General features: G+C 39.9%; 1 protein-coding gene across 3 annotated transcripts; it reads left to right on the top strand.

Moving 5' to 3' along the window:
• Nucleotides 1–348: 348 nt before the first annotated feature.
• PRIM1 (DNA primase subunit 1) lies at nucleotides 349–23,850 on the top strand (the record flags this gene model as incomplete). 3 transcript variants are annotated; one of them, XM_082635768.1, is made up of 13 exons in its annotated part: nucleotides 349–500; nucleotides 1,166–1,323; nucleotides 7,920–8,026; nucleotides 8,097–8,170; nucleotides 9,313–9,449; nucleotides 10,083–10,141; nucleotides 11,155–11,264; nucleotides 11,761–11,852; nucleotides 12,022–12,163; nucleotides 14,826–14,895; nucleotides 15,330–15,418; nucleotides 21,167–21,265; nucleotides 22,823–23,850. In XM_082635768.1, the coding sequence occupies exons 1-13, from the start codon at nucleotides 398–400 to the stop codon at nucleotides 22,840–22,842; spliced, it is 1,260 nt and encodes a 419-aa protein (XP_082491894.1). In that variant the 5' UTR covers nucleotides 349–397. The 3 variants fall into 3 exon arrangements, with proteins under 3 accessions (XP_082491894.1, XP_082491893.1, XP_082491895.1); XM_082635767.1 differs by lacking the exon at nucleotides 22,823–23,850 and having other exon boundaries at nucleotides 21,167–21,300; XM_082635769.1 differs by lacking the exons at nucleotides 21,167–21,265; nucleotides 22,823–23,850 and adding an exon at nucleotides 15,991–16,266.
• Nucleotides 23,851–24,832: the final 982 nt, after the last annotated feature.

Here is a 24,832-nt window from a genome sequence, read left to right as displayed (position 1 = left end):
AAAATTTTTTAATCTTAAAAAAGATATTGGTTAACATTGTTTAAATGTGTTGTTTCTAAAACAGTCATAAAGTTAGCAGAGAACATCTCTTTTACTCCATCTTAATAACCTAAATCTATATGCCCCAAGGCTCACCTTTCGGCAGAAAATATCCCTGGAATGGGCGCAGCCTCTTTCTGCCCACCTGAGCAGTGGACATAGTGTCGAAGCGCGCGGGCGGAGACCGCGGGAGCGCCTCCCACGCTCAGTCAGACCTCCAAATGGGAACTACAATTCCCAGTGGCCCCTGCAGAACGCCGGCCGCGGCCACGATGCGCCTGCGCAGTGGCGGGAGCTCCGGCTGTGTGGTTCCCGCCATTTCTCGCGGCAGTCCTCCCTGGGTTCAGTTCCGCGCTTCATGGAGGCGTTTGACCCCGCCGAGCTGCCCGAGCTGCTTAAGCTTTATTACCGGAGGCTCTTTCCCTACGCCCAGTACTATCGTTGGCTCAACTATGGCGGAGGTGATGGAGGCGGGGAGCGGGGTGGGTAGTGGGTTGGGAGGGGAACGTGAGGAGGTTTCAGGAGGGTACCTTGGAATGACAATATGAAGTGCCTCCTGTGCGCCAGGCGTTGTGCCGGGCACCGTCGTGCGTTATCTTGAGCCCTCCCCCTCACCTCTGAGGTGTAAATGGGCCGAGAGAGGTTGTAATGACCAGCCTACGCTACGCATTGTAAGGCAGAGCCGCTGCTCCTATCACTCCTTGGTCAGACTCAAGTGGTCGGACTCACTTTCGGTTTGGTGTTTAGCCAAGGGGGGTTACCGGGTCATAGCATGAAGCTGCAGAGGCGTGATCTGCTCAGGGACAGAGGGGCATCTCCTAAAAGAGGAGAGGTACTTAACTCTTCCCAGGAATTTACTAGTGCCCACCGAGGAAAGAGAGGCGGTATTATATATTGAAAATATTTCTGCATCTTTTTCCTCATTTTTACTTTTCCCTGTTAGATGCAAGATGGTAAACCCCTTCAAATTAGGAACTAGTTCTTGTCTTTTTTTTTTTTTTTAACATGTAGGACAGTGCTGAGCACAGAGGACTCATTAAAAATATCTTATCATTGGTTAATGTTTTAATGCTCTGAGCTGGGTAATGTACCAAATTAACTTTTAAAGTGTACATTTATTTTGCAGTGGTAAAGAATTACTTTCAACACCGTGAATTTTCCTTCACATTGAAAGATGATATTTACATTCGTTACCAATCCTTCAACAACCAGAGTGATCTGGAAAAGGAGATGCAGAAAATGAATCCGTACAAGATTGATATAGGCGCGGTATATTCCCACAGAGTAAGAAATCGATTTTTTATGTAGAATGGATTGGTGCCCCTAGCATTTTGAGATAAATTTTTAGAGCTTATTTTAGTTGAAGAGCCACAAATTGTCCTTTGATGCTTTACTGACTGGAAATTGTTTGGAAGTGAATTGGTTGTATTCTCACTAGGACAAAAAAAAAAAAGAGTATCTGGCTAAAAGACTAGGAAGTCAGCGTGGTTGAGCACAGAGGGCATTGGAGAGAATAATTCTTGATTTCTCTATTTCTCTCACACCTGTATCTGTTTCACTAGGAAATCTCTTTAGCGCTACCATAATAATATCTAAACTCCAACCACTGCTACTAATGCCGCTACCATCGTCATCACCGTCTCTAATCTAAATTACTGTAAAAACTTTCTAACACTTTGCTCCTGTAGACTCTAGACTCTATTCTCAACACAGCAGCCAGAAGGATCCTTTTAAAACAAGTAAGATTGTCATGATTCCTCTGCTCAAAACCATTCTCCAGTGGCTCCCCATTTCACTCCAAGTAAGAGCCCCTCTCTCCTGCTCAGTCACTCCTCACCTGCCACACTGGCCCGTGCTCAAGCAGTTTCCACTGCCTAGAACCCATTTCCCCAAATATCTTCTTGGTTCATTCCCTCACCTCCTTCAAGTCCTTACTCAGTGAGGCCTCTGCAGCCTGCCGTTCCTCCTACCCGCTCACCTCACTGATACATTCTAAGTGCCTAGAATACTGCTAGGCAGAGAGTACACAGTAATTATCTGTTAATGAATGAACATACCAAAATTGCCCTTCTTCCTCTCCTTAAAAATACACACATGGTGGGGAAAATATACACATGAAATAATAGCTTTTGTATGGAGCTTTTTCATGTGTTGTATAACTTGTTTTTCATATCAATCCTCATTATTCTTTTTGCAAAGGAGAACTTTGATCATTTGCCCTAGGTCACACAACTTCTAAATGAGGGAGGTGGGACCTGAATCCAGGTTTTCTGACTCTAAATCCCAGGGGAAGGGGAGAAGAAGCGGTAAGAGAAGGCAGGCAGGGAAAACGCTTTGGAACAGTTGACTCCTCTTCAGAGGTGGAGGTTAAAGCTGTAGGCTCTGTAGAAGGGTCAAGTTGTCACTCTGCTCCTTCTCCCGCAAGGGGGGGATAGTGTCATTTTTTTAATTGGACCAAGACAGAGGCATCTATACACCTTTTTTGTGTGTTTTGTTTGTGATTTTTATCAGTTATATATGCACGTAGTTTACAGAATCAACTACTATTAATTAGGCTTTTTTTTTTTAAGGTCTCCTACTTTTCCCCCTAGTTTTTGCTCCCCAGAGGCAAGCATTTTCTTTTTGCTGATTGTTAAGGTATTTGCCTCCTTGTCTCTAAATAACATGATTATATTTCTTCTGTTTTTCCATTTTAAGCATTATCTACTGACCTTCCACTCTGGCAGATGAGAGTTTAGGGTTTTTTTAGTCTCAGCCCCTACCCTCACCACACAGAGAACCTTCCTATTACCACGTGCTCTTAGTATGTTTGTTAAAAATTAGGATTAGATCACTAATTCAACCCCAAACTGCTAATTATATAAATCTCCCAATGTACTCAGATCCATCAAGTATTTTGTCAGTTTCATCCTGAAGAAATTTCTCCTGCAGCCTTCTTAACTCCAATCTGGATTGATTCCTCTCTAAGCCTGACGGGTAAATATGATTTTTTTTTTTTGCTGTACGCGGGCCTCTCACTGTTGTGGCCTCTCCCGTTGCAGAGCACAGGCTCCAGATGCACAGGCTCAGCGGCCATGGCTCATGGGCCCAGCCGCTCCGCGGCATGTGAGATCTTCCCAGACCGGGGCACGAACCGGTGTCCGCTGCATCGGCAGGCGGACTCTCAACCACTGTGCCACCAGGGAAGCCCCTAAATATGATCTTGTAATCACCCTGGTTTCCTTTCACCTCTCTCCTGTGATCCTTGTTGCCTAGATCCTATGTTCTCTTTTTGGTTTACTCCCTTGTTTTGGTGGAGCACATCCTCCAGGAGCTTCCAAAGAAAAGGTGCATGGAAGACAAAATATTTCATACCTTCTGTATCTGGAAAATGTCTTCATTCTATCTTTATGCTTAACTAATGATTGAGTTTGTAAATCATTTTCCCTCAGAATTTTGAAGACATTGCTACATTATCTTCCAGCTTCCATGTTAAGAAGACTAATGCCATTCTGATTCCTGTTCCATTGTGTTGGACCTGGAAGCTCTTAGGATTTTCTTTTTAAAGAAAAAAAAAACATTTTTTATTTCTTTAAAGTTGTATCTATTTTATTTATTTTTGGCTGCATTGGGTCCTCGTTGCTGTGTGCGGGCTTTCTCTAGTTGCGGCAAGCGGGGTCTACTCTTCGTTGCGGGGCGCCGGCTTCTCATTGAGGTGGCTTCTCTTGTTGCGGAGCACGGGCTCTAGGCACGTGGGCTTCAGTAGTTGTGGCTCGCGAGCTCTGGAGCGCAGGCTCAGTAGTTGTGACGCACGGGCTTAGTTGCTCCACGGCATGTGGGATCTTCCCGTACCAGGGCTCGAACACGTGTCCCCTTCATTGGCTGGAGGATTCTTAACCACTGCGCCACCAGGGAAGCCCCACTCTTAGGATTTTCTATCTATGCCCTCTGTCCCTAATGGTGTACCTTGGTGTACATCTTTTTTCATCTATTGTGCTAGATACCTGATGGACCCATATGATCATGAGCTCGTATCCTTCAATCCTGGGAAATTTTCCTTTTTTTTTTTTTTTCTTTAATAGATCTTTATTGGAGTATAATTGCTTCACAATACTGTGTTAGTTTCTGTTGTACAAGAAAGTAAATCAGCCATATGCATACATATGTCCCCATATCCCCTCCCTCTTGAGCCTCCCTCTCCCACCCCTCTAGGTCATCGCAAAGCACCGAGCTGATCTCTCTGTGCTATGCTGCTGCTTCCCACTAGCTAACTATTTTACATTCGGTAGTGTATATATGTCAGTGCTACTCTCACTTTGCCCCAGCTTCCCCCTCCCACCCTGTGTCCTCAACTCCATTCTCTATGTCTGCATCTTTATTCCTGCCCTGCAACTAGGTTCATCAGCACCATTTTTTTTTTTTTTAAGATTCCATATATATGCGTTAGCATATGGTATTTGTTTTTCTCTTTCTGACTTACTTCACTCTGTATGACAGACTCTAGGTCCATCCACCTGACTACAAATAACTCAATTTTGTTTCTTTTTATGACTGAGTAATATTCCATTTTGTATATGTGCCACATCTTCTTTATCCATTCATCTGTCGATGGACATTTAGGTTGGTTCCAAGTCCTGGCTATTGTAAACAGTGCTGCAGTGAACATTGTGGTACATGTCTCTTTTTTTTTTTTTTTTTTTTTTGCGGTACGCGGGCCTCTCACTGTTGTGGCCTCCCCCATTGTGGAACACAGGCTCCGGATGCACAGGCTCAGCAGCCATGGCTCACAAGCCCAGCCGCTCCGCGGCACGTGGGATCTTCCCGGACCGGGGCACGAACCCGTGTCCCCTGCATCGGCAGGCAGACTCTCAACCACTGCGCCACCAGGGAAGCCCTTTCTTCCTATTTTTTAGTCTCCTTTTTCTCTACTTTCTGGGCAATTTCCTTAAAAGTTTTTAATTTCTGCTATTACATTTTCATTTCCAAGAACTTTTTTTTAGTACATCCTGTACTTTTTTCATTGATACATCTTCTCTCACTGAGGATATCAATGATAGTTTTTAAAAATTTTTTCTGTTCCACAGGCTCTTTTCTCTAAAAGTGCATTTTTTCTGTTTTTTTCCACTCTTTCATATCAGAGGTTTTCCTCATATGTCTGGTAGTTTCTTGCTTGTTGCTTATATTTAAGAATAGAGTACTAAAAAGCTGATTGGAGACTCTATACGTGGCTGAGATTTCTTTACTACAGAGTGATCTGGCTGGGCTGTTTTATTGGGGCAAATCTCTGATGTCAATTTCTCTAGATCTTTGCTAGAATGAAAACTCCAGTTGATCACTAATCTATTCCTAGAGCCTAATAACAGTGCCTGACACACTTGGACAGAGTTTTCAGAAAGGAATCTTCCCGTCTCCTGCCTGGGGTGTTAGTGGAAGGGTACAGAGGAGAGGGCTGCGTCTCAGCATTCCCCATGTAAAGGTCTAATTAATCCTCTGAATATCTGTACAACACATCCTTCTTCAACTGTGCCTGTTGCCCCCTCCCCAGCCCAGAGACCCTCTGTTTTATGCTCTGCAGATAATAATTCAGGTATCTTTGCCAGGGAAATGGAAGCACAGTCACCTAGCTCCACAGAGTAAGTGTAGCACTGTGGGGAACTAACTGCTTCATAAGTAGATTTTAAATCAATCCTCTTGTTTTTAATCTCACCTCCAGAGATGCCTGTTGTCACCTATTCCTGAGACTTTTGGGGATTCTGAGGTGTAAATTGGGTTCCTTCTTATCCTTTACTGAGAGCTGAAGATTCAGTTTTTTGGTTCTCCTTATAAAAATTGTGGTATTGTCTCCTCTCTGGTTCTTTTTTTTTTTTTTTTTTTTTTTCCCCCAGGACACCTCTTTATTGTGTTAGAAGAGGTTGGTTACAACAGTTTCTCTAGACATGGAAGGCAACACTGTCCCCAGACCCAGGGGAACCAGAAAATTTATAGCATCAGAGGGAAGCCAGGGCAGGAAGCCAGAGCCTACTGAGGACAGAGCTGGCCTTAAGACCAGAATATTTTCTTCCCCCTGCTCCTTACCTGAGCCCAGGGTTCTTGCCCCAGCTTCAGCTGCCAAGACATCATCCTTCACCCCAAGATCCTCCTAGCTACCACAATTCAACAAAGGTGCAGTTGGGGAACTTAAGGGTGGGAGTACAGGCTGTGCCCCTAGCCCTGAGGTATCCAGTGCCCATCCCTCAGCCAGCTGTGCCTCCTGGGGAGGGGCCTGGTCATGCAGGTCAGGCAGGGAAAGGGGCTGCTCGGGTCAGCACCAGGCCCCTCTCTGGTTCTTTTTTAAAAGACTTACACCAATGAACTTACTTACAAAACAGAAATACAGTCACAGGGACTTCACTGGCAGTCCAGATGTTAAGACTCTGCACTTCCAACGCAGGGGATGAGGGTTTGATCCCTGGTCGGGGAACTAAGATTCCATATGCTGTGGGGCGCAGCCAGAAAAAAAAAGGAAATAGAGTCATAGATGTAGAAAACAAACTTACGGTTACCAGGGGGGAAAGGAGCATGGAGGGATAAATTGGGAGATTGGAATTGACATATACGCACTACTACATATAAAATAGATAACTAATAAGGACCTACTATATAGCACAGGGAACTCTACTCAATACTCTGTAATGACCTATATAGGAAAAGAATCTAAAGAGTGGATAGGGACTTCCCTGGCGGCCCAGTGGTTAAGACTCTGCACTTCCACTGCAGGGGGCTCAAGTTCCATCCCTGGTCGGGGAACTAAGACCCCACATGCCAAAAAAAAAAGATAAAAAAGAGTGGATAGGGGCTTCCATGGTACGCAGTGGTTGAAAATCCACCTGACAGTGCAGGGGACACGGGTTCAATCCCTGGTCCGGGAAGATCCCACATGCCGTGGAGCAACTAAGCCTGTGTGCCACAACTACTGAGCCTGTGCTCTAGAGCCTGTGAGCCACAACTACTGAGCCCGCGAGCCGCAACTACTGAAGCCCACGCGCCTAGAGCCTGTGCTCCACAACTAGAGAAGCCACCACGATAAGAAGCCTGTGCACTGCAACGAAGAGTAGCCCCCGCTCACCACAGCTAGAGAAAGCCCTCACGCAGCAACGAAGACCCAACACAGCCAAAAATAAATAAATTAAATAAATAAATAAATTTTTAAAAGTGGATATATGTATATGTAAAACTGATTGACTTTGCTGTACAGCAGAAACTAACACATTTTAAATCAACTATACTTCAGTAAGAATTAAAAAGTAAGTGAATGAATAAAAGACTTGTGCCTTTCTTTAAAAAAAAAAAAAACTTTTATTTGTGCACAGGTTTAGAGGAAGCCAAATTAGTATTTGTATTCAGTCCACCTTCTTTACCAGGTAGTCCATCGCCTCAAAGGAGATTACTTACAGCTTGAACCAGACTAATTGAGAGATCTTTTTGAATTATTGAAAATTTTCAAATACATTTCTATTACTTATATGTCCAGTAACAATTAAAGGTCCTTAAAATACCTTGCAGTAGGGCATTAATTATTTGTATGTACTTTTCCTTATCAGAAACCTTAAAACTCATTGTTATGATTTCTATTGATCAACAAATGTTTATTATACAATGTCATATATATCAATTATATCTCAATAGAACTAGAAAAAATATGGTAATATGTATTTATCTCATCTTGTTTTAAGTAGATGAAAGTTACACTGTCATCAGTTCTGGATGTACAGGATCGAGTCAGTGAGCTTCAGCTGACATAGACTTGGCATTATATGGTTTCTTTACTTCTCTTTGGCCACTTTTACTGTGTAGGTAGAAAATGAGCATATCTGGCAGCATGGCAGCTCTTACAGAAACTGATTGTTATTCTGTACTTGTAGCCCAATCAACACAATACAGTGAAGCTAGGAGCTTTCCAGGCTCAGGAAAAAGAACTGGTGTTTGACATTGACATGACAGACTATGATGATGTGAGGAGATGTTGTAGGTGAGTTCCACATGTTTTGATGGTAGGTGGGTGGTATCACTGACAATGAGTAATGATGATTCTACTCCAGTTCTGCAGACATATGTTCTAAGTGCTGGACCCTCATGACGATGGCCATACACATCATTGACCGAGCATTGAAGGGCAAGTATTAACAGTATCTGAGTGGGGTCAAACGCGAGAATCTGTTTTCCTCTGAATATTAACCTATCTACACCATTTTATAGTCAAATCTCATAAATTCCTAACATGTTTCTTTGAAACATATGGTAGGGAAAATAAAAGATTAGAATAAAGTTGTAGTTAAAACTTTGATAAAACTATTGATCAAATCATTTAATTTTTTTCCCAATTCAGTCATCTATTGAGCAACTCTTGCAAGCTAGGTACTGTGCTAGATGAGGGAGCTATGAAAGATAATAATTCTTACCTCAGGTAGGTTATGCAGTCTAAGGAGGAAACAAGAAAATTCAGGATTACATATGCATTAATATGCACGGGATGCTATGGGGATATGGAACAGCAGGAGTGCATACAGGAATGGGAAGAGATTAGATGAGAAAAGGCTTCCTAGAAGAGGTGATGATGAGGATGATGATGATAATGATATTAATAATAGCTAACTCTTATATAGGGGGCTTATGATGTACCAGGCACTGTTCCAAACACTTTAAATTTATTAACTCTCTTAATATCCCTAGACTGGGTCTTTAGAGATAAATGGCAGTTGGTCAGGGAGAGAAATGGAAGTACTGGGGCATGAAGACATTCTTAGCAGAGAGACCAGGATAGGTAAAGAACTGAAGGCAAGAGCATGGGGGGCATGGGAAACTATTGGGTTGGCCAAAAAGTTCATTCAGAGTTTTCTGTAAGAGGTTACAAAAGACCCGAACGAACTTTTTGGCCAACCCAATACAAATAACGTACAGTTGACCCTTGAACAACATGGGTTTGAACAGCGCATGTCCACTTATACAGATTTTTTTTCAATAGTAAATTCTACAGTACTATATGATCTGTAGTTGGTTAAATCTGCAGATGTAGAACCGTAAACACAGAGGAACTGATGCAGAGGAACTGTTTCTATGAAGGGCCCACTATAAGTTATACATGAATTTTCAACGGGAGCGCTGGCACCCCAATCCCCACTTTGTTCAAGGGTCAACTGTAATATAGTTAAGATGAGTACCTGTGGGTAAGAGGTTAAAAAAATGATGCTAAAGAAGTAAGCAAGAACCAGGAATTCATAGATTTGTTTTAAAACCTATTTTTTCTCCCCTCCTCAGAGGACTTTGGATTTAAACATCGTCTCTGGGTATATTCTGGAAGGAGAGGTGTTCATTGCTGGGTCTGTGATGAATCAGTTAGAAAACTGTCCTCTGCAGTACGTTCTGGGATAGTTGAATATTTGAGTGTTGTAAAGGTAAGGTCTTCTTAATGATATTTACATTTCTTTGTTTGCTACATATTACCAAGCCTGGTATGTTTAGTAACAAAATTAAACTATCTTTTAAGAATTTGTATTTCAGAGTAGATGATTTTACCAGTAGATCAATTAAAGTCATAGTAGCTATGGGCTTCCCTGGTGGCGCAGTGGTTGAGAGTCCGCCTGCCGATACAGGGGACACGGGTTCGTGCCCCGGTCCAGGAAGATCCCACATGCCGCAGAGCGGCTGGGCCCGTGAGCCATGGCCGCTGAGCCTGCGCGTCCGGAGCCTGTGCTCCGCAACGGGAGAGGCCACAACAGTGAGAGGCCCACGTACCGGAAAAAAAAAAAAAATCATTGTAGCTACGTTTTTTAAGATGATTCATATTTTGCTGTTAAGCATCCTCCTTTGTGGCATAAGGAAGATTAGTTTACTTTTCTGGTTCAAGTATGTCAAGTAAAGTTAACCCAGAAAGTTACATGTATTGAGACTATATAAAATGGCATCCAAGGTTCTATACTTTGACAGAATTTAATCAATATCTTTAGAACACGTTAAAGAAAGTTTTAATTATTTCATTTATGTTACATAATATACACGAAGTGTTTTTTTGATGGTTTGTTTTTCAGGGTGGTCAAGATGTTAAAAAGAAAGTTCACCTAAGTGAAAAAATTCATCCTTTCGTCAGGTCTGTTGGAAAAGACTCCATAAAGTTTAAGTTGTGTCTGATTTACCTGCATGTGCTTTTAGAATTACCTGATTAATTTTCTCTGCTGGGGTAGCATTTTACAATAATAATAGCTAGAGTTAATTGAGTGTCTATTTTATATGCTCCAGTATTCATGATAGGTGCTTCACAAATATTCTCATTGGTCTTCACAACGACATCATTAGATACATGATGGTATCTCCATTTACAGATGAGAGAAGTGAGATTTGGAGAGATTGTATAATTTGCTTGGCTTCACACAAGTAATTATTAAATTCAGGATTCATGTCCTGGTCTGCTTGATTCCACTGAATTCACTACTTCTCCAAGATAATGGAAAGAGGATTTGCATTAGGAGTAAGAATCCCTATTCTACCAGTTTAATACAACCTTGATAAATATTAGAGCCTCTGTTTCTTATCAGTATAGGGAGAACAACGTCTGCTCCATCTATCTCACAGAATTGTGGCAAAGATAAAATGAAACAGTAGAGGGACTTCCCTGGCGGTCCAGTGGTTAAGACTCTGCGCTTCCACTGCAGGGGGCGCGGGTAAATAAATAAACAGTATATGTGAAGTCTGTTTTCAACCTGCTAAGCACTATATAAGTGTTGAGATGTTAAAGCAAGCAATTCAGAGTAGAAACTATAGACTGTATCCCGCATCCTACTACTGATGTATTATTATGCTGTCCTAACTTGGTTGCTTTCCACCCTTGTTACATACTAATGATGCTATTACCTTCTAAATTGTGGAGTTTAAAAAGTAAACATTTCTTGAATATCTAGTCTAAACCAAGTACTATGCTAGGTTCTTTCCCCCTCAGAGTGTCTCATTTAACTCTTATAATCCTGTGAAGAGATGTAATTCCAGTTTTACCTAGTTAAGTTTTAGAAGTTCAGTGAAAATAAGTACTAGCCTTCCAAGTGGACAGAAGCCATGTGGCATATGTGTTGCTAATAGTGTTGGGCTTTGTTATTGTTACTCCTACAGAAAATCTATAAACATAATAAAAAAATACTTTGAAGACTATGCCTTGGTCGATCAAGATATTCTTGAGAATAAAGAAAGCTGGGATAAGATTTTAGCCCTTGTTCCTGAAAATATCCTTTCCCAAGACCATTTCTCTGTGAGCTACTTGTATTGATGTATGATACTATAAATGTGTTCTGCCTACATATTCTCACATGCTTATGAGTCTAATGTTTTTACACAAAACATCTCCTGTGTTTCTGCGCTTTTTAATTTCTAGTCTGGAATACAATAAGAAGAGAGGCTGTTTTGTAAATAAATTTCCTCATTTTGGAAGTTGATCCTCCTAAAATTAATGACTACTTAAAGGATGTGGGATCATCCTCAAAATATGTACAGACCAGGGACCAGTTTTACCTTAAACTTTACAGTTATTTTGGCATTCTTTTTTATATCTAATGTAGTTTAACAGGGGAATTTCTCTAAGGATATGTGTTTAATATTTGCATTTTAGAAAACAATAATTACTTTCTATGTGAACTTTAGATATCCTTGTGGTAATACATACTGAAAATAAGTTGTTCATTGATGTGCCCTAAATGAGTGTGTTCCTTAATGACCCATCACCAATGCATGATGAACTTCAACAAACCTTCCAAAAGCATCACAATTCACTTCAGCGCTGGGAGCATTTGAAGAAAGCAGCCAGCAGATGTCAGGTATATTCCATTGAAATCTGTATTACAAATACAATAATGCAGTTTTTAATTAAATTCTGATTGTTTTGCCTACTAAGTTAAAGATGGTTGAAGATCACTTTTTAACCACTTTAAAGAAATCCTCAAAAATTCCTACTGATCCTCATGCTGAATTTGCATCTGCTTTTAGAATAACAGCAAAAATGACAAATGTGGACCCTGGCTGGAGTGGGAGATCATGCTCCAGTACTGTTTTCCACGACTGGATATCAATGTTAGCAAAGGAATCAATCATTTACTGAAGAGCCCTTTTAGTGTTCATCCTAAAACAGGTACTATGTAAAGAAAGTAAGGAAAATAAAAGAAAAATCAAAGTTATTTTTTGTTTTAGAAAGCATATCACTGGGTGTGAATGTCTGAAATAGTAAAGGTTGAAGAATTGTTCTGTCAGCTAATGCCCGCGTTCACTGACTTTTCAATTGTTGATTAGTAGCTGCCTGATGAGTTTCCACTATGTAAATAATTTTTAGTTGGGTTTCTGAGGTTTATTGTTAGAAGTAGAGTTGGAGAGGAACTTAGAAGTCACAGAACAGTAGCTCTCATTGTACAGATGAGAAAACAATGGCCCAAGAGGTTAAAGTGACTTGTCCACAGTCTTAAAACAAATTGTGGGGAATACCCTGGTGGTCCAGTGGTTAGGACTTGTCGCTGTCACTCATGGGGCCTGGGTTCGATCCCTGGTCAGGGAACTAAGATCCTGCAAGCCTCGCAGCGCAGCCAGCAACAGACGTATTGTGTCAGAGCTAGTAATAGAGTTCAGTTCTTAAAACTCAAAGTTCCATGCTTTTTCCACTATGCTGCCTCCCTCAGTTCTTTTTCAATAGATTTAGCTTTCCTCTTTCACATTTCTCTTAGATAAGATTTGATGGACTGAAACTGACTTTAAAATAAATATGGCAGTGGCTATATTGGAATAAACTTTGCCCCATCCAAACGGGACACAATTAAAGAAGTATCTAGTCCTTTTTAGTGTCAACAATCCAACTCTGCCATTTGCTATGGGATGTTAAGCAAATTACTCTTGGTTTCAGCATTTGTAAAATGGAGATAATAATAGTACCTACCTCAGTGGGTTATGGTGAAGATCTAAAATACAAAGTGCTTAGAAAAGCATCTGTTGGGGCTTCCCTGGTGGCGCAGTGGTTGAGAGTCTGCCTGCTAATGCAGGGGACACGGGTTCGTGCCCCAGTCCGGGAAGATCCCACATGCCGCGGAGCGACTAGGCCCGTGAGCCACAACTACTGAGCCTGCGCGTCTGGAGCCTTTGCTCCGCAACGAGAGAGGCCGCGATAGTGAGAGGCCCGCGCACCGCGATGAAGAGTGGCCCCCGCTTGCCACAACTAGAGAAAGCCCTCGCACAGAAATGAAGACCCAACACAGCCATAAATAAATAAATAGATAGATAGATAGATAGATAGATAGATAGTCAAGCATTTGAAGCCCTGAAAAAAAAAGAAAAAAAAAGAAAAGTGTCTGTCGTATATTCAATACTCCCAAATTGGGACTTCCCTGGTGGTCCAGTGGCTAAGACTCCACGCTCCCAATGTAGGGGGCCTGGGTTTGATCCCTGGTCAGGGAACTAGATCCCACATGCCACAACTAAGAGTCCACATACTGCAACTAAAGATCCCGCATGCCATAACGAAGATCGAAGATCCCACGTGCTGCAACTAAGACCCGGTGCAGCCAAATAAATAAATGATTTTTTAAATTAATTAATATTTTTTTAACATCTTTATTGGAGTATAATTGCTTTACAATGGTGTGTTAGTTTCTGCTTTATAACAAAGTGAATCAGCTATACATATACATATATCCCCATATCTCTTCCCTCTTGCATCTCCCTCCCATCCTCCCTATCCCACCCCTCTAGGTGGTCACAAAGCACGAGCTGATCTCCCTGTGCTATGTGGCTGCTTCCCACTAGCTATCTATTTTACCTTTGGTAGTGTATGTATGTCCTGGCCACTCTCTCACTTCATCCTAGCTTACCCTTCCCCCTCCCCGTGTCCTCAAGTCCATTCTCTACATCTGCGTCTAAAAATATGGAACGCTTCACGAATTTGCGTATCATCCTTGTGCAGGGGCTATGCTAATCTCTCTATCGTTCCAATTTTAGTATATGTGCTGCCAAAGCGCGCACTAAATTTATTTATTTTATTTATTTTTGGTTGCATTGGGTCTTCGTTGCTGCACGTGGCTTTCTCTAGTTGCGGCGAGCAGAGGCTACTCTTCGGTGCACGGGCTTCTCATTGCGGTGGCTTCCCTTGCAGACCATGGGCTCTAGGTGCGGGGGCTTTAGTAGTTGTGGCACACAGGCTCAGTAGTTGTGGCACATGGGCTTAGTTGCTCCACGGCATATGGGATCTTCCTGGACCAGGGCTCGAACCCGTGTCCCCTGCACTGACAGGAGGATTCTTAACCACCGTGCCACCAGGGAAGTCCCATAAATAATTTTTTTTAAATACTCCCAAATTGCCTTGTTTCCTTTAATAATCTACAGTGACTCTGTAGTGTATACATTTATACAGCCCCTTTTCAGACCTGCCAACACATAGGTGTCTTTTCAATTTCAGCAAATAACTCAAGGTGATGAAATGAACTATTTCCATCTATTCTATTCCATTTTGAGGACTCTAAATTTGAGACTGTTGTACTTAAATATAGGAGGATTTAGGGAAGAGGAAGATAGAAATAAAAGTAGAAATAACAGCAACTAGGTAATAGCTCAACAGTCTTTCACATCTATTTTTTGGTGTTTTGTTAAGAGAAATATAAGGCACACCTAATGTGCCTAAATACTGTTCTTAACAGATGAGTCTAACCCTCTTTCTAAGTCTTAGATTAAAATTTTAGCCAAAAATAACTCATAGGAGACAGTTTATAATGATCTGTATTCCAAAGTCTTCAGTTTATAACTTTTGGTTCTCACAGGTCGCATTTCTGTGCCTATTGATTTACAGAAAGTGGATCAGTTTGATCCATTTACTGTTCCAACCATAAGGTATGTTCCAGATCACTGATCACTCCTTTTTTGTTTCTGATTGTTGTTCTAAATGTGACGTATGTTGGATTAGATCCCTTCAAGAGAGGCAGCTTCTCTGAGGCTGTATGATGATGCCCTAGCAGAGCAACATTTCCTAATGAGTTCCATAGAACACAAGTTTTTCAGCTGCTATTATGCAAAAAAAGAGTTCAAATAAGTTTGGGAAATGCTGACTTAAGCAGATTAAAAGTTCTTTACTGCAAAATTTCCTGGTCTTTAATATGCTAATGTGCATGGAAAACTCCAAGAAGAGATTATGGTTTTTAGAATATCCCAAATTTAGTCGGCCACATAATTTTTTCACAGAAAATCTTGTGAGATTCATGTGCTTTCATACACTGGGTAATGTTGACCAAGAACCAACTTTAAAAATCTTATTCTACTATCTGTAGTTCCATTTGCCATGAATTGGATGTTATTTCTACTAAAGAAGAAGAAAAAGAGAACGGAGCTGAATCTGATATCAAACATAGAACCAGAGGTAGGTTAATATATTGAAGTCTCACTTTAACATAATCTTTCTATATAGACATCTTTCTGTGACTCCAGTAATTAACTCGCCTTGGATTCAGACCAGAATAGATCAATGTTTATCCTGAAACCAGCTCAGTAACAAATAATATTATAGCAATGTTTCTGTCCCTCATCAATTGCCCAAATGGTGCTGTTGAATCCAATTTGAGTCAACAAATATTCACAAGTAACATCTGAATGCTAGGATCTGTATTGTAAGATTAAATTGTCAGTTGGTTTTGATAGTTGTTTGAATCTCACAGTCTTTTTTTTTTTTTTAAACAGCAGGTTCTTATTAGTTATTCATTTTATACATATTAGTGTATATATGTTAATCCCAATCTCCCAATTCATCCCACCACCACCACCACCCCCTGCCACTTCCGCCCCTTGGTGTCCATACGTTTGTTCTCTACATCTGTGTCTCTATTTCTGCCCTGCACACCAGTTCATCTGTACCATTTTTCTAGGTTCCACATATATGCATTAATATACGATATTTGTTTTTCTCTTTCTGACTTACTTCACTCTGTATGACAGTCTTTAGATCCATCCACGTCTCTACAAATGACCCAATTCCGTTTCTTTTATGGCTGAGTAATATTCCATTGTATATATGTACCACGTCTTTATTCATTCATCTGTCGATGGGCATTTAGGTTGCTTCCATGACCTGGCTATTGTAAATAGTGCTGCAATGAACATTGGGGTGCATGTGTCTTTTTGAATTATGGTTTTCTCTGGGTATATGCCCAGTAGTGAATCTCACAGTCTTATATTCAACAACTATTTATTTAACAACTACTATATATGCAATATTTTGTTCTCTACTTTGTTTTTATATCTAGATGAGTGTTCTGTTAAATACATATCTAAACTGTGATTGAATTGTATATTCAAGAATTTGAAGGAGCTGGGAATATAAAACTTCCTGTTAGTGAAAGTCAAATCTTCTTATACCAATACCCAAGAGACACTATAGCAGTAGAGTCCAAGAGCACTTTCTGTGATGATGGAAATGTTATGCATGGCCCAAATGGTAATCACTAGCCATATGTGGCTTTTGAGCACTTGAAATGTGAGAAACTGGATTTTTAATTTCATTTAACTTTAATTTAAATAGCCTCATGTGGCTGGTGACTACTGTAATGGGCAGTGCAGATCTCTCATCTCTGACCTTTTTAGTCAAATGTTGCTACCCTTCTTTCAGAATCCAAGTTCGAATATCACTTCATATATTCTAGCTCTAACATAATACGTAAACAGGTACCTTCCACCATCATTATGTGTAGAATGATTACAAGCATTCTGTTTAAAATATTGGAAAAAAGTCTCCAACATAAATAAACTGGATAATAATAAACTGGAAAAAAGAACTCAGGGAAAACAGACAATGCAAGGAACAAAGTAAACCTTTTTTAAAAAAACCAATATCTGGTCTTCCCTAGTGGAGTGGTGGTTAAGAATCCTCCTGCCAGTGCAGGGGACGTGGGTTCGAGCCCTGGTCCGGGAAGATCCCACATGCCACGGAGCAACTAAGCCCATGCACCACAGCTACTGAGCCTGTGCTCTAGAGCCTGCGGGCCATGGCTGCTGAGCCTGCGGGCCACATCTATTGAAACCTGCACACCTAGGGCCCTGCGCACCTAGGGCCCATGCACAACAACAAAGACCCAACACAGCCAAAAATAAAAATAAATAAAATAAATAAATTTATATTAAAAAGAAAAAAGATATCCTCAGAGAATAAGAGAAGATAGTGTATCCATGAAACAAGACCAGAATGCTATGAAAAAGAAACACTCAGAGAACAAGAAAGAGGTCTTAAAAATCAAAAAAATCACCATTTGAATAAAAAATTCAGTGGAAGAGCTGGAAGAGAAAAGTTGAGATTTCCCAGAAAGTAATACAAAAAAGACAAGTTAGCTTTTTTAAGGAGGAAAAAGATAAAATTAAAGACTGGTTCAGGAGGTCTAATATCTGACAGAAAAAGAATAAATAAAACAGGGAGGAAAAAATTGTCAAAATTATATAGGACAACATCCCAGAAATGAGTCCTTTGTTGAAAGGGCTCAGCATAATAAGAATGATGTGCCTACACCAAGGCACATCATCTTGAAATTTAACACTGAGAATTAAGAGAAGATCTTAAGAGCTTTCAGACCCCTTCCTACTATCCCTCCCCAACAAAAAAGCCATAAAGCTAGGAAGAATGGCCTTAGATTTCTAAATAACAATGGAAGTATTCATTTTTAGAAGTGAATGCTAGGAAAGAAAAAAGTAGTTGCCATTCAAGAAGATGGGGAGGTCAGAATTAGGGCAGGAGGCTGCTATCTTTTCCACTATAAACCTGTTAGGACTATTTTACTTTTTTTAACCAAGTGCATATATTACGTAACACAACTTTTTAAATTTAATATTATCTCTTTGTGGACGTCTTTCTCCTTTGTTCAGAGGTTTTAAGCAAGCAAGTTTTGGCTCCCTATAACGAGAAGCTTTGTAATAAATACAAGTGTTCAAACATAAACTGCACTGCCTATCATTTCAAGTATTCATAAAGTATTCAGTAAATCAGGGATGCTCTAGAGGTAGTGGGAGGCTGGAATAGGTGATATGTAAGTTTCTTATTATTTCTTTAGTTTCTGTGATTCTAAGCTTTGTCCATTTTCAGATTAGTACCATTTGCTCCTTCCCTTCTACTTCGCAAATCCTGGAATGTTCTCCACTCTCCTCTCTATCTAATTAAATCTTTTTTCTAAGACCTAGTTCATAGCCACCTCAGTCAACTTTGATTGGTCAACTCTTTTTTTCTTTTTTTTTTTTAAATTTATTTATTTATTTATTTTTGGCTGTGTTGGGTCTTCGTTGCTGCGTGTGGTGTTTCTCTAGCTGCGGCGAGCAGGGGCTACTCTTCGTAGGGGTGCACAGGCTTCTCATTGCGGTGGCTTCTCTTGTTGCGGAGCACAGGCTCTAGGCGCGTGGGCTTCAGTAGTTGTGGCACGCGGGTTCAGTAGTTGTGGCGCACAGGCTTTGTTGCTCCGCAGCATGAGGGATGTTCCTGGACCAGGGCTTGAACCCATGTCCCCTGCATTGGCAGGTGGATTCTCAACCACTGCGCCCCCAGGGAAGCCCTGGTCAATTCTTTGGACTCATAATTATCCATATGCCTGTTTGGCCTTTAATTATATATTGTTTTCTATCACAACATATAGGAGTTGTTTTTCCAGTTCATTCCAAAACTTCTTGAGGGAATTTCCTGGCAGTCCAGTGGTTAGGACTCCGAGCCTCCACTGGGCCCCGGGTTCCATCCCTGGTCGGGGAACTAAGATCCTGCAAGCCGCACCGCATGGCCCAAATAAATAAATAAATAAAAATTTAAAAATAAACACTTCTTGAGACCAAGTAGTATGGCTTATACTTTTTTATAATTTAGCATAGTACTCAATATATTGTATAATAGGCAGCTGTAAATATTTGTTTAATTTGTGAGTATTTGTTTAATAATTATATGGAGAGCTTATATATTCCACAGTGGTGAAACAAATATAGAGGTCTTCATCCAAGGAGCTTACAATCTTGAATTAAAGTTTCAAAGTACAATGTGGTTGAACCCAAACTAAATTGTTTCTTTGGTATAAGTTTATTTATCTTAAGAAAATTTATATATTAAAAATTTAGAACAAAATTATAATTTACTTTCATAATTGCCACAAGTATTCATCCTTAATACTCTCATCAAGATTCCTTTTCCAGGGGCTTCCCTGGTGGCACAGTGGTTGGGAGCCCGCCTGCCGATGCAGGGGATGCGGGTTCGTGCCCCGGTCTGGGAAGATCCCACATGCCGCTGAGCGGCTGGGCCCGTGAGCCATGGTCGCTGAGCCTGCACGTCCGGAGCCTGTGCTCCGCAACGGGAGAGGCCACAACAGTGAGAGGCCCACGTACCACAAAAATAAATTAATTAATTAATTTAAAAAAAAAAAAAAAAAAAAAAAAAAAAAAAAGATTCCTTTTCCAGTCCCAAGTAAGTCAGATAACATTTACTAAAAAAATTTTTAAGTATAGTTTCTTTTTTTTGTTTTAAGATTTTTTGTTTGTTTGTTTAATTTTTTGGCCACATGCCATGCGGGATCTTAGTCCCCGACCAGGCATCGAACCTACACCACCTGCAGTGGAAGTGTGGAGTCTTAACCACTGGACCAAGGGCGAAGTCCCTAGTTTCTTTTTTTTACTCTTTCTAGTAAACTATTATGAGGACTCTTAATTCCATGCAGACAAAATCCAAATCTCATTTTGACCTCAATTAGATTTTTGCCTCCTTTGGGTATTAATTATAGATTGTTTAATTAAATGGATGATTAAGATTCTGTATTCAAATTTTTATGTACATTTTTAAGACTGTTTTATAGATCAAAGAATACCTGTACCTAATGCATGTGACTATCAACTTCTGATTGTTTTCAGAAGGCATGGCCCTGACTTCACATTTTTAATGTTTTGCTCTGTTGGTAAAGCTATTTATTATTGAAGCCACAATTTCTAAAGAAAGGAATGTTTGATGGGACTTAACACATAGCAGTAGATGATGCTATGACTGCTAGAGTAGATGTGTACACGTGGTTTGGATGTTTTAGAGCAGCACTGTCTAATACATTAGCCACATGTGGCTATTAGCCACAGATTTTTTTTTAATTTTAATTAATTTAAACTTAAAAACTGATAATCGATTCAATTGGAGAACTTTTAAGTATGTTTGGAAAAACTAGTTATATGAGTTTTTTATCTATATATTTTATAATTTAAATCTAGATCAAGTATTTCCAATGATAATATAGTATCTAAATTGAGATGTGGGCTTCCCTGGTGGTGCAGTGGTTGAGAATCTGCCTGCCAATGCAGGGGACATGGGTTCGAGCCCTGGTCTGGGAAGATCCCACATGCCGCGGAGCAGCTAGCCCCGTGAGCCACAATTACTGAGCCTGCGTGTCTGGAGCCTGTGCTCCGCAACAAGAGAGGCCGCGATAATGAGAGGCCCACGCACCGCGATGAGGAGTGGCCCCCACTTGCCGCAACTAGAGAAAGCCCTCGCACAGAAACGAAGACCCAACACAGCCATAAATAAATAAATAAAATTAAAAAAAAAAAAGCAAAAGAAATCTGAATGAAGTATGGTCTTAAATTGAGATGTACTTTAAGTACAAAATACTAGATTTCAAAGACAGTGTGAAAGAATGTAAAATATTTCAATCTATATCACATGTTGAAATGATATTTTAGATATAATGGGTTAAATAAAATACATTATTAAAATTAATTTCACCTTTTAATATGGCTACTAGAATGTTTTAAATTACACATTTCTACATTTCTTATTATATTTCTTTTTCTTTTTTTTTTCTTTTTTTTTTTTGTGGTACGCAGGCCTCTCACTGTTGTGGCCTCTCCCGTTGCGGAGCACAGGCTCCGGACGCACAGGCTCAGCAGCCATGGCTCATGGGCCCAGCCGCTCTGCGGCATGTGGGATCTTCCCGGACCAGGGCACGAACCCGTGTCCCCTGCATCGGCAGGCGGACTCTCAACCACTGTGCCACCAGGGAAGCCCTCTTATTATATTTCTATTGGACAGCGCTATTCTACAGAATTTTTACAAGAGACTTATACTTTCATGTTATTCTTGCTGCCGAAATGCTAATTGTAATTCATGGTCTTCATAATTTAGATTACAAGAAGACCAGTCTAGCTCCTTTTGTAAAAGTTTTTGAGCAGTTTCTTGAAAACCTGGATAAATCTCGAAAAGGAGAACTTCTCAAGAAGAGTGGTAAGATTCTATACGTTTCCCTTATAGCTATTTAGGTCTTAGTACAGGTAGTTTAAAACATCCAGCAAGTGAACAATTTTTAGAGCTGTAATCTTTCCCCTCTCAAAAAAAGTTACTAGTTTATCTCACTATCCTTAGTGTTTTGAAAACTGAGGTCCCTTAATTCAATTCAGCACATACTCATTTTAACACCTTCTATGTGTCAGGTACTATGAGGGAAAAAAAAAATGAATTATACAAAGATGAATTCCACATCATGGCTCCCCTGCCCTTAAGGAGTACTAACTGGTACAAAACAAAGAAGTACAAAATGCTAAGAGATCTCATCTGACTGAGAGAACTTGAGAAGATTTTATATGAAAATGGTGGTTTTTGAACTCTTTTTCAGTGAGCTGCTGTACGAATTCTAATCCCCAATGCTAATATATCATACCTTGAGGTATGAGTAGGATTTCCACAAGCAGAGATTTGATGAGGTAAAGGTACAGGAGTGGAGAAAGGAGACAGGTTGTTCATTCTTGAAGGAACAGCAGGAACAAAGGCATAGAAGCAGGAAAGCATCAAGTCACTCTAGAGGCCATCAAGTAGTACCGCTTATCTGGTAAAAGATGCGTCAGGAAGTGATGGGAGAGAAAGCCAAAGAAGCAGACTGAAGCCAGAGTATAGATGGCCTCGAATTCCAGTCTTGGGAGTTTGAGCTTAATTCAGATGGGACAGGGAAGCTATTAAAGGTTTTTGAGAAAGGGAGTGCCATGATTTGTAGTTTTATCTATAATAGAAAGATAAATCTAGCAACAGTATATTTGGGGAGAAGCAGGGGATAGACTAGAGCCCAAGAGATCGATTGAGCTATTAGTATTAGGATAGTAGAATTGGAGATCTCCAAAAAGTACAAATACTGGAGCCATCCTTGAAACTTGGTAATGATTTTTTGGAAGTTGAAAGATCTAAGTAAAAGTGTCACAGAAGCCAAGGGAAAGGAGAGTTTCAAGGAGGTTATCAAGCGTCAAATGCAGTAGGGAACTGATAAACTCCTGTTGGATATAAGAGCGAGAAGGAGGTGCTAGGAGGATAGCAGTGTCAAAGGAAGAATTCTTTGAATAGGAGACGCCTGAGCATATGTGTAAGCCAAAAGGAAAAAAACCAACAGTGAATATTCAAGAGATTGATGGATACCATAGAAAACTGGCAGTGTTATAAAAATACAAACTCCCTTTCCACTTCATTTTTTAATAAAATGTGTGGTGGTTAAAAAGTAGTGCCTAAGATAATGCTCTACTCATAGTAGCCACTCAGATATGTGCTTGTTGAATGAACAGTGATGACTCTGAACTTGGAAAGCCTCAATGAAGCTGCCATTCCAACTGGTCATATTAAGTCCTTTGTATTCTTGTTCTGTACTAGCTCAGCCTATAATGTGGGCTTCAGCAAATGTGAAAGCAAATCTTTATGCATGATGTGAATTTAATGGAAGCATTAAGCAAATCAGTATGTGAAATAAATGGGCTTTGTTTTGTTTTCCTTTACTATCCTTGATAAAAATCTGTTCTATTTTAGATTTACAAAAAGACTTCTGAAGATAACAACTCCCTTTTTACCAATGTGGATACCTTCTCCCTTCAACCAAGAATCAAATACTTCAAGAGCCATTTAATAAATATAGCAGAACTGTGTATGTGTCTTAATGCTCAAAGCAAAATTTTCTTTTCTTGAAAAATAATTATGTTGAAAAGATTCCTGAGACCACCAGAGGAGAATATTCAGGTTCCTGGAAGGAGCAGTAATGGGAGGATATAAGTGGATTGCAGATTAATTTGTAAAATTTAATATTATAATTCTAAGATTTCTGATATAGGTACTCACTTCTACCAGTTGCCATATGTAGAGGTAAGTGAGCAGTAATATGCCCAAGACTTTGATGTCAGTTCACCAGATTCAGCCTCCATATTTCTAGGTGAATGTTCTTAAGTCTTAGACACTTAAGTCAATAATTGACACTTAAGTCAATTATACCTGGAGTGTGTATTCAGTCATTCCCTAATTTTGCTTACTGATATTTTTATTGGTCAGGCCACACCCCGCTGCTTGTCTTTTAAAGAATCATTTTAAAATGAGTATCTACACCTACTAAAACTTTAGTTTTAGTTTTTAGAAAAAATAACCAACTTCACCAGCATAAAACCTTTTGTACTTGTCAAAACACTTGGACTCTCTATATCTCCAGACACTTAAATTTAATTTTAAAGGTTTCATTTCTTCTGTATTTGATTTTGTGTGATAGATTCTGAAGTGTCAGATTTCTTTTGCCTGGTTTTACAACCAACCTAACAAAACAGTCATTCTGGTTTACATTCTGTCTTTTGAGAAACACTGAGAAGCAAGCTATCAGGCTGGTGCTTTCCGTGAGTTATGAAAATTTTCCTTCCTTTGCACTACCTATAACATTGTTTTCTCCATTGCCACAGTCCTTTTTTTTTCTGATTTATATAAAACAGATTCTATAATACAGTTAACACACTGAAATGCCTTTCTTTCTCTTTTCTAATTTTTTAAGAAAAAATATTAAAGACTTGTGTAAAATTCCTCATCTGAGCTTCTGTTTACTATGTGTTGTTCAGTCTTTTTGGAAAACAGTGACTGGTCCAATTAAAACTCCTGAATACAAAATTACTAAAGACTTGGGACTCCTCTGGTGGTCCAGTGGCTGACTCTGCGCTCCCAATGTAGGGGACCCCGGTTCGATCCCTGTTCAGGGAACTGGATGCCACATACTGCAACTACGAGTTCGCAGACCCAGCGCAGCCAAGTAAATAAAAATTTTTTTTCAATTACTAAAGACTCATTAGTCCATCTTAGAATGAGTAGAAAGACTGATTATGCTTTCAGCAAGAGATGTTTTAGGCTTCCAATATGTCTAGCATTAAAACATTTTAATGCTTTAATATTAGAGCCCTTGATAAAAGCCGGTATAATTGCCCATAAAATAAATTATAGAATATATTGTGCTTGTGTAAAAGAGCGTTTGGTTCTTGAAGACGACAGAAACATAAAGACTTGACTTCCCTAGCTGATTTGCCTTCTCATCCATAAATGAGAATTGTAGAAACAAAGAGCACAGAACTGGTTTCCGTCTGCAAACTTGCCCAGTTTATAAAGAAACCCAAAGAAAGAAAATATGTCCTTCCTTAGCTAATCATTAACAGAGTTAGAAAAGTCAGTGGGCTTGCTGGGAAAGAAAGGGGAATGGTCAAAATGTAGTTTTGTTTGTCTAAGGAGATGGTTGGCTATTGCTGGCCCTTCTGAAGGTAAATGGACTGCATTGACAAGTCTCCCAGATCACTATTAGGTAGAAATTCTATTAACAATTTTAACACTTTTTAAGTAATGTACATAATTTAATCTTCCTAACGATCCTATGAAGCAGCTACTATTATCCCCATTTCATAGATAAGGAAACTGAGGCATATATGTGTTAATTAAATTGCCGAAGGCCGCCATTAGGTAACCTAGCTGAGATTCAAACAAAGGAGTCTGGCTTCAAAATCCATGTTCTTATTCACTCCATAA

This window comes from Mesoplodon mirus (assembly GCF_964341445.2).
Source record: "Mesoplodon mirus genome assembly, chromosome: 11".
Lineage (NCBI taxonomy): Eukaryota > Metazoa > Chordata > Mammalia > Artiodactyla > Ziphiidae > Mesoplodon > Mesoplodon mirus.
This window is presented reverse-complemented; position numbering and strand designations above follow the sequence as displayed.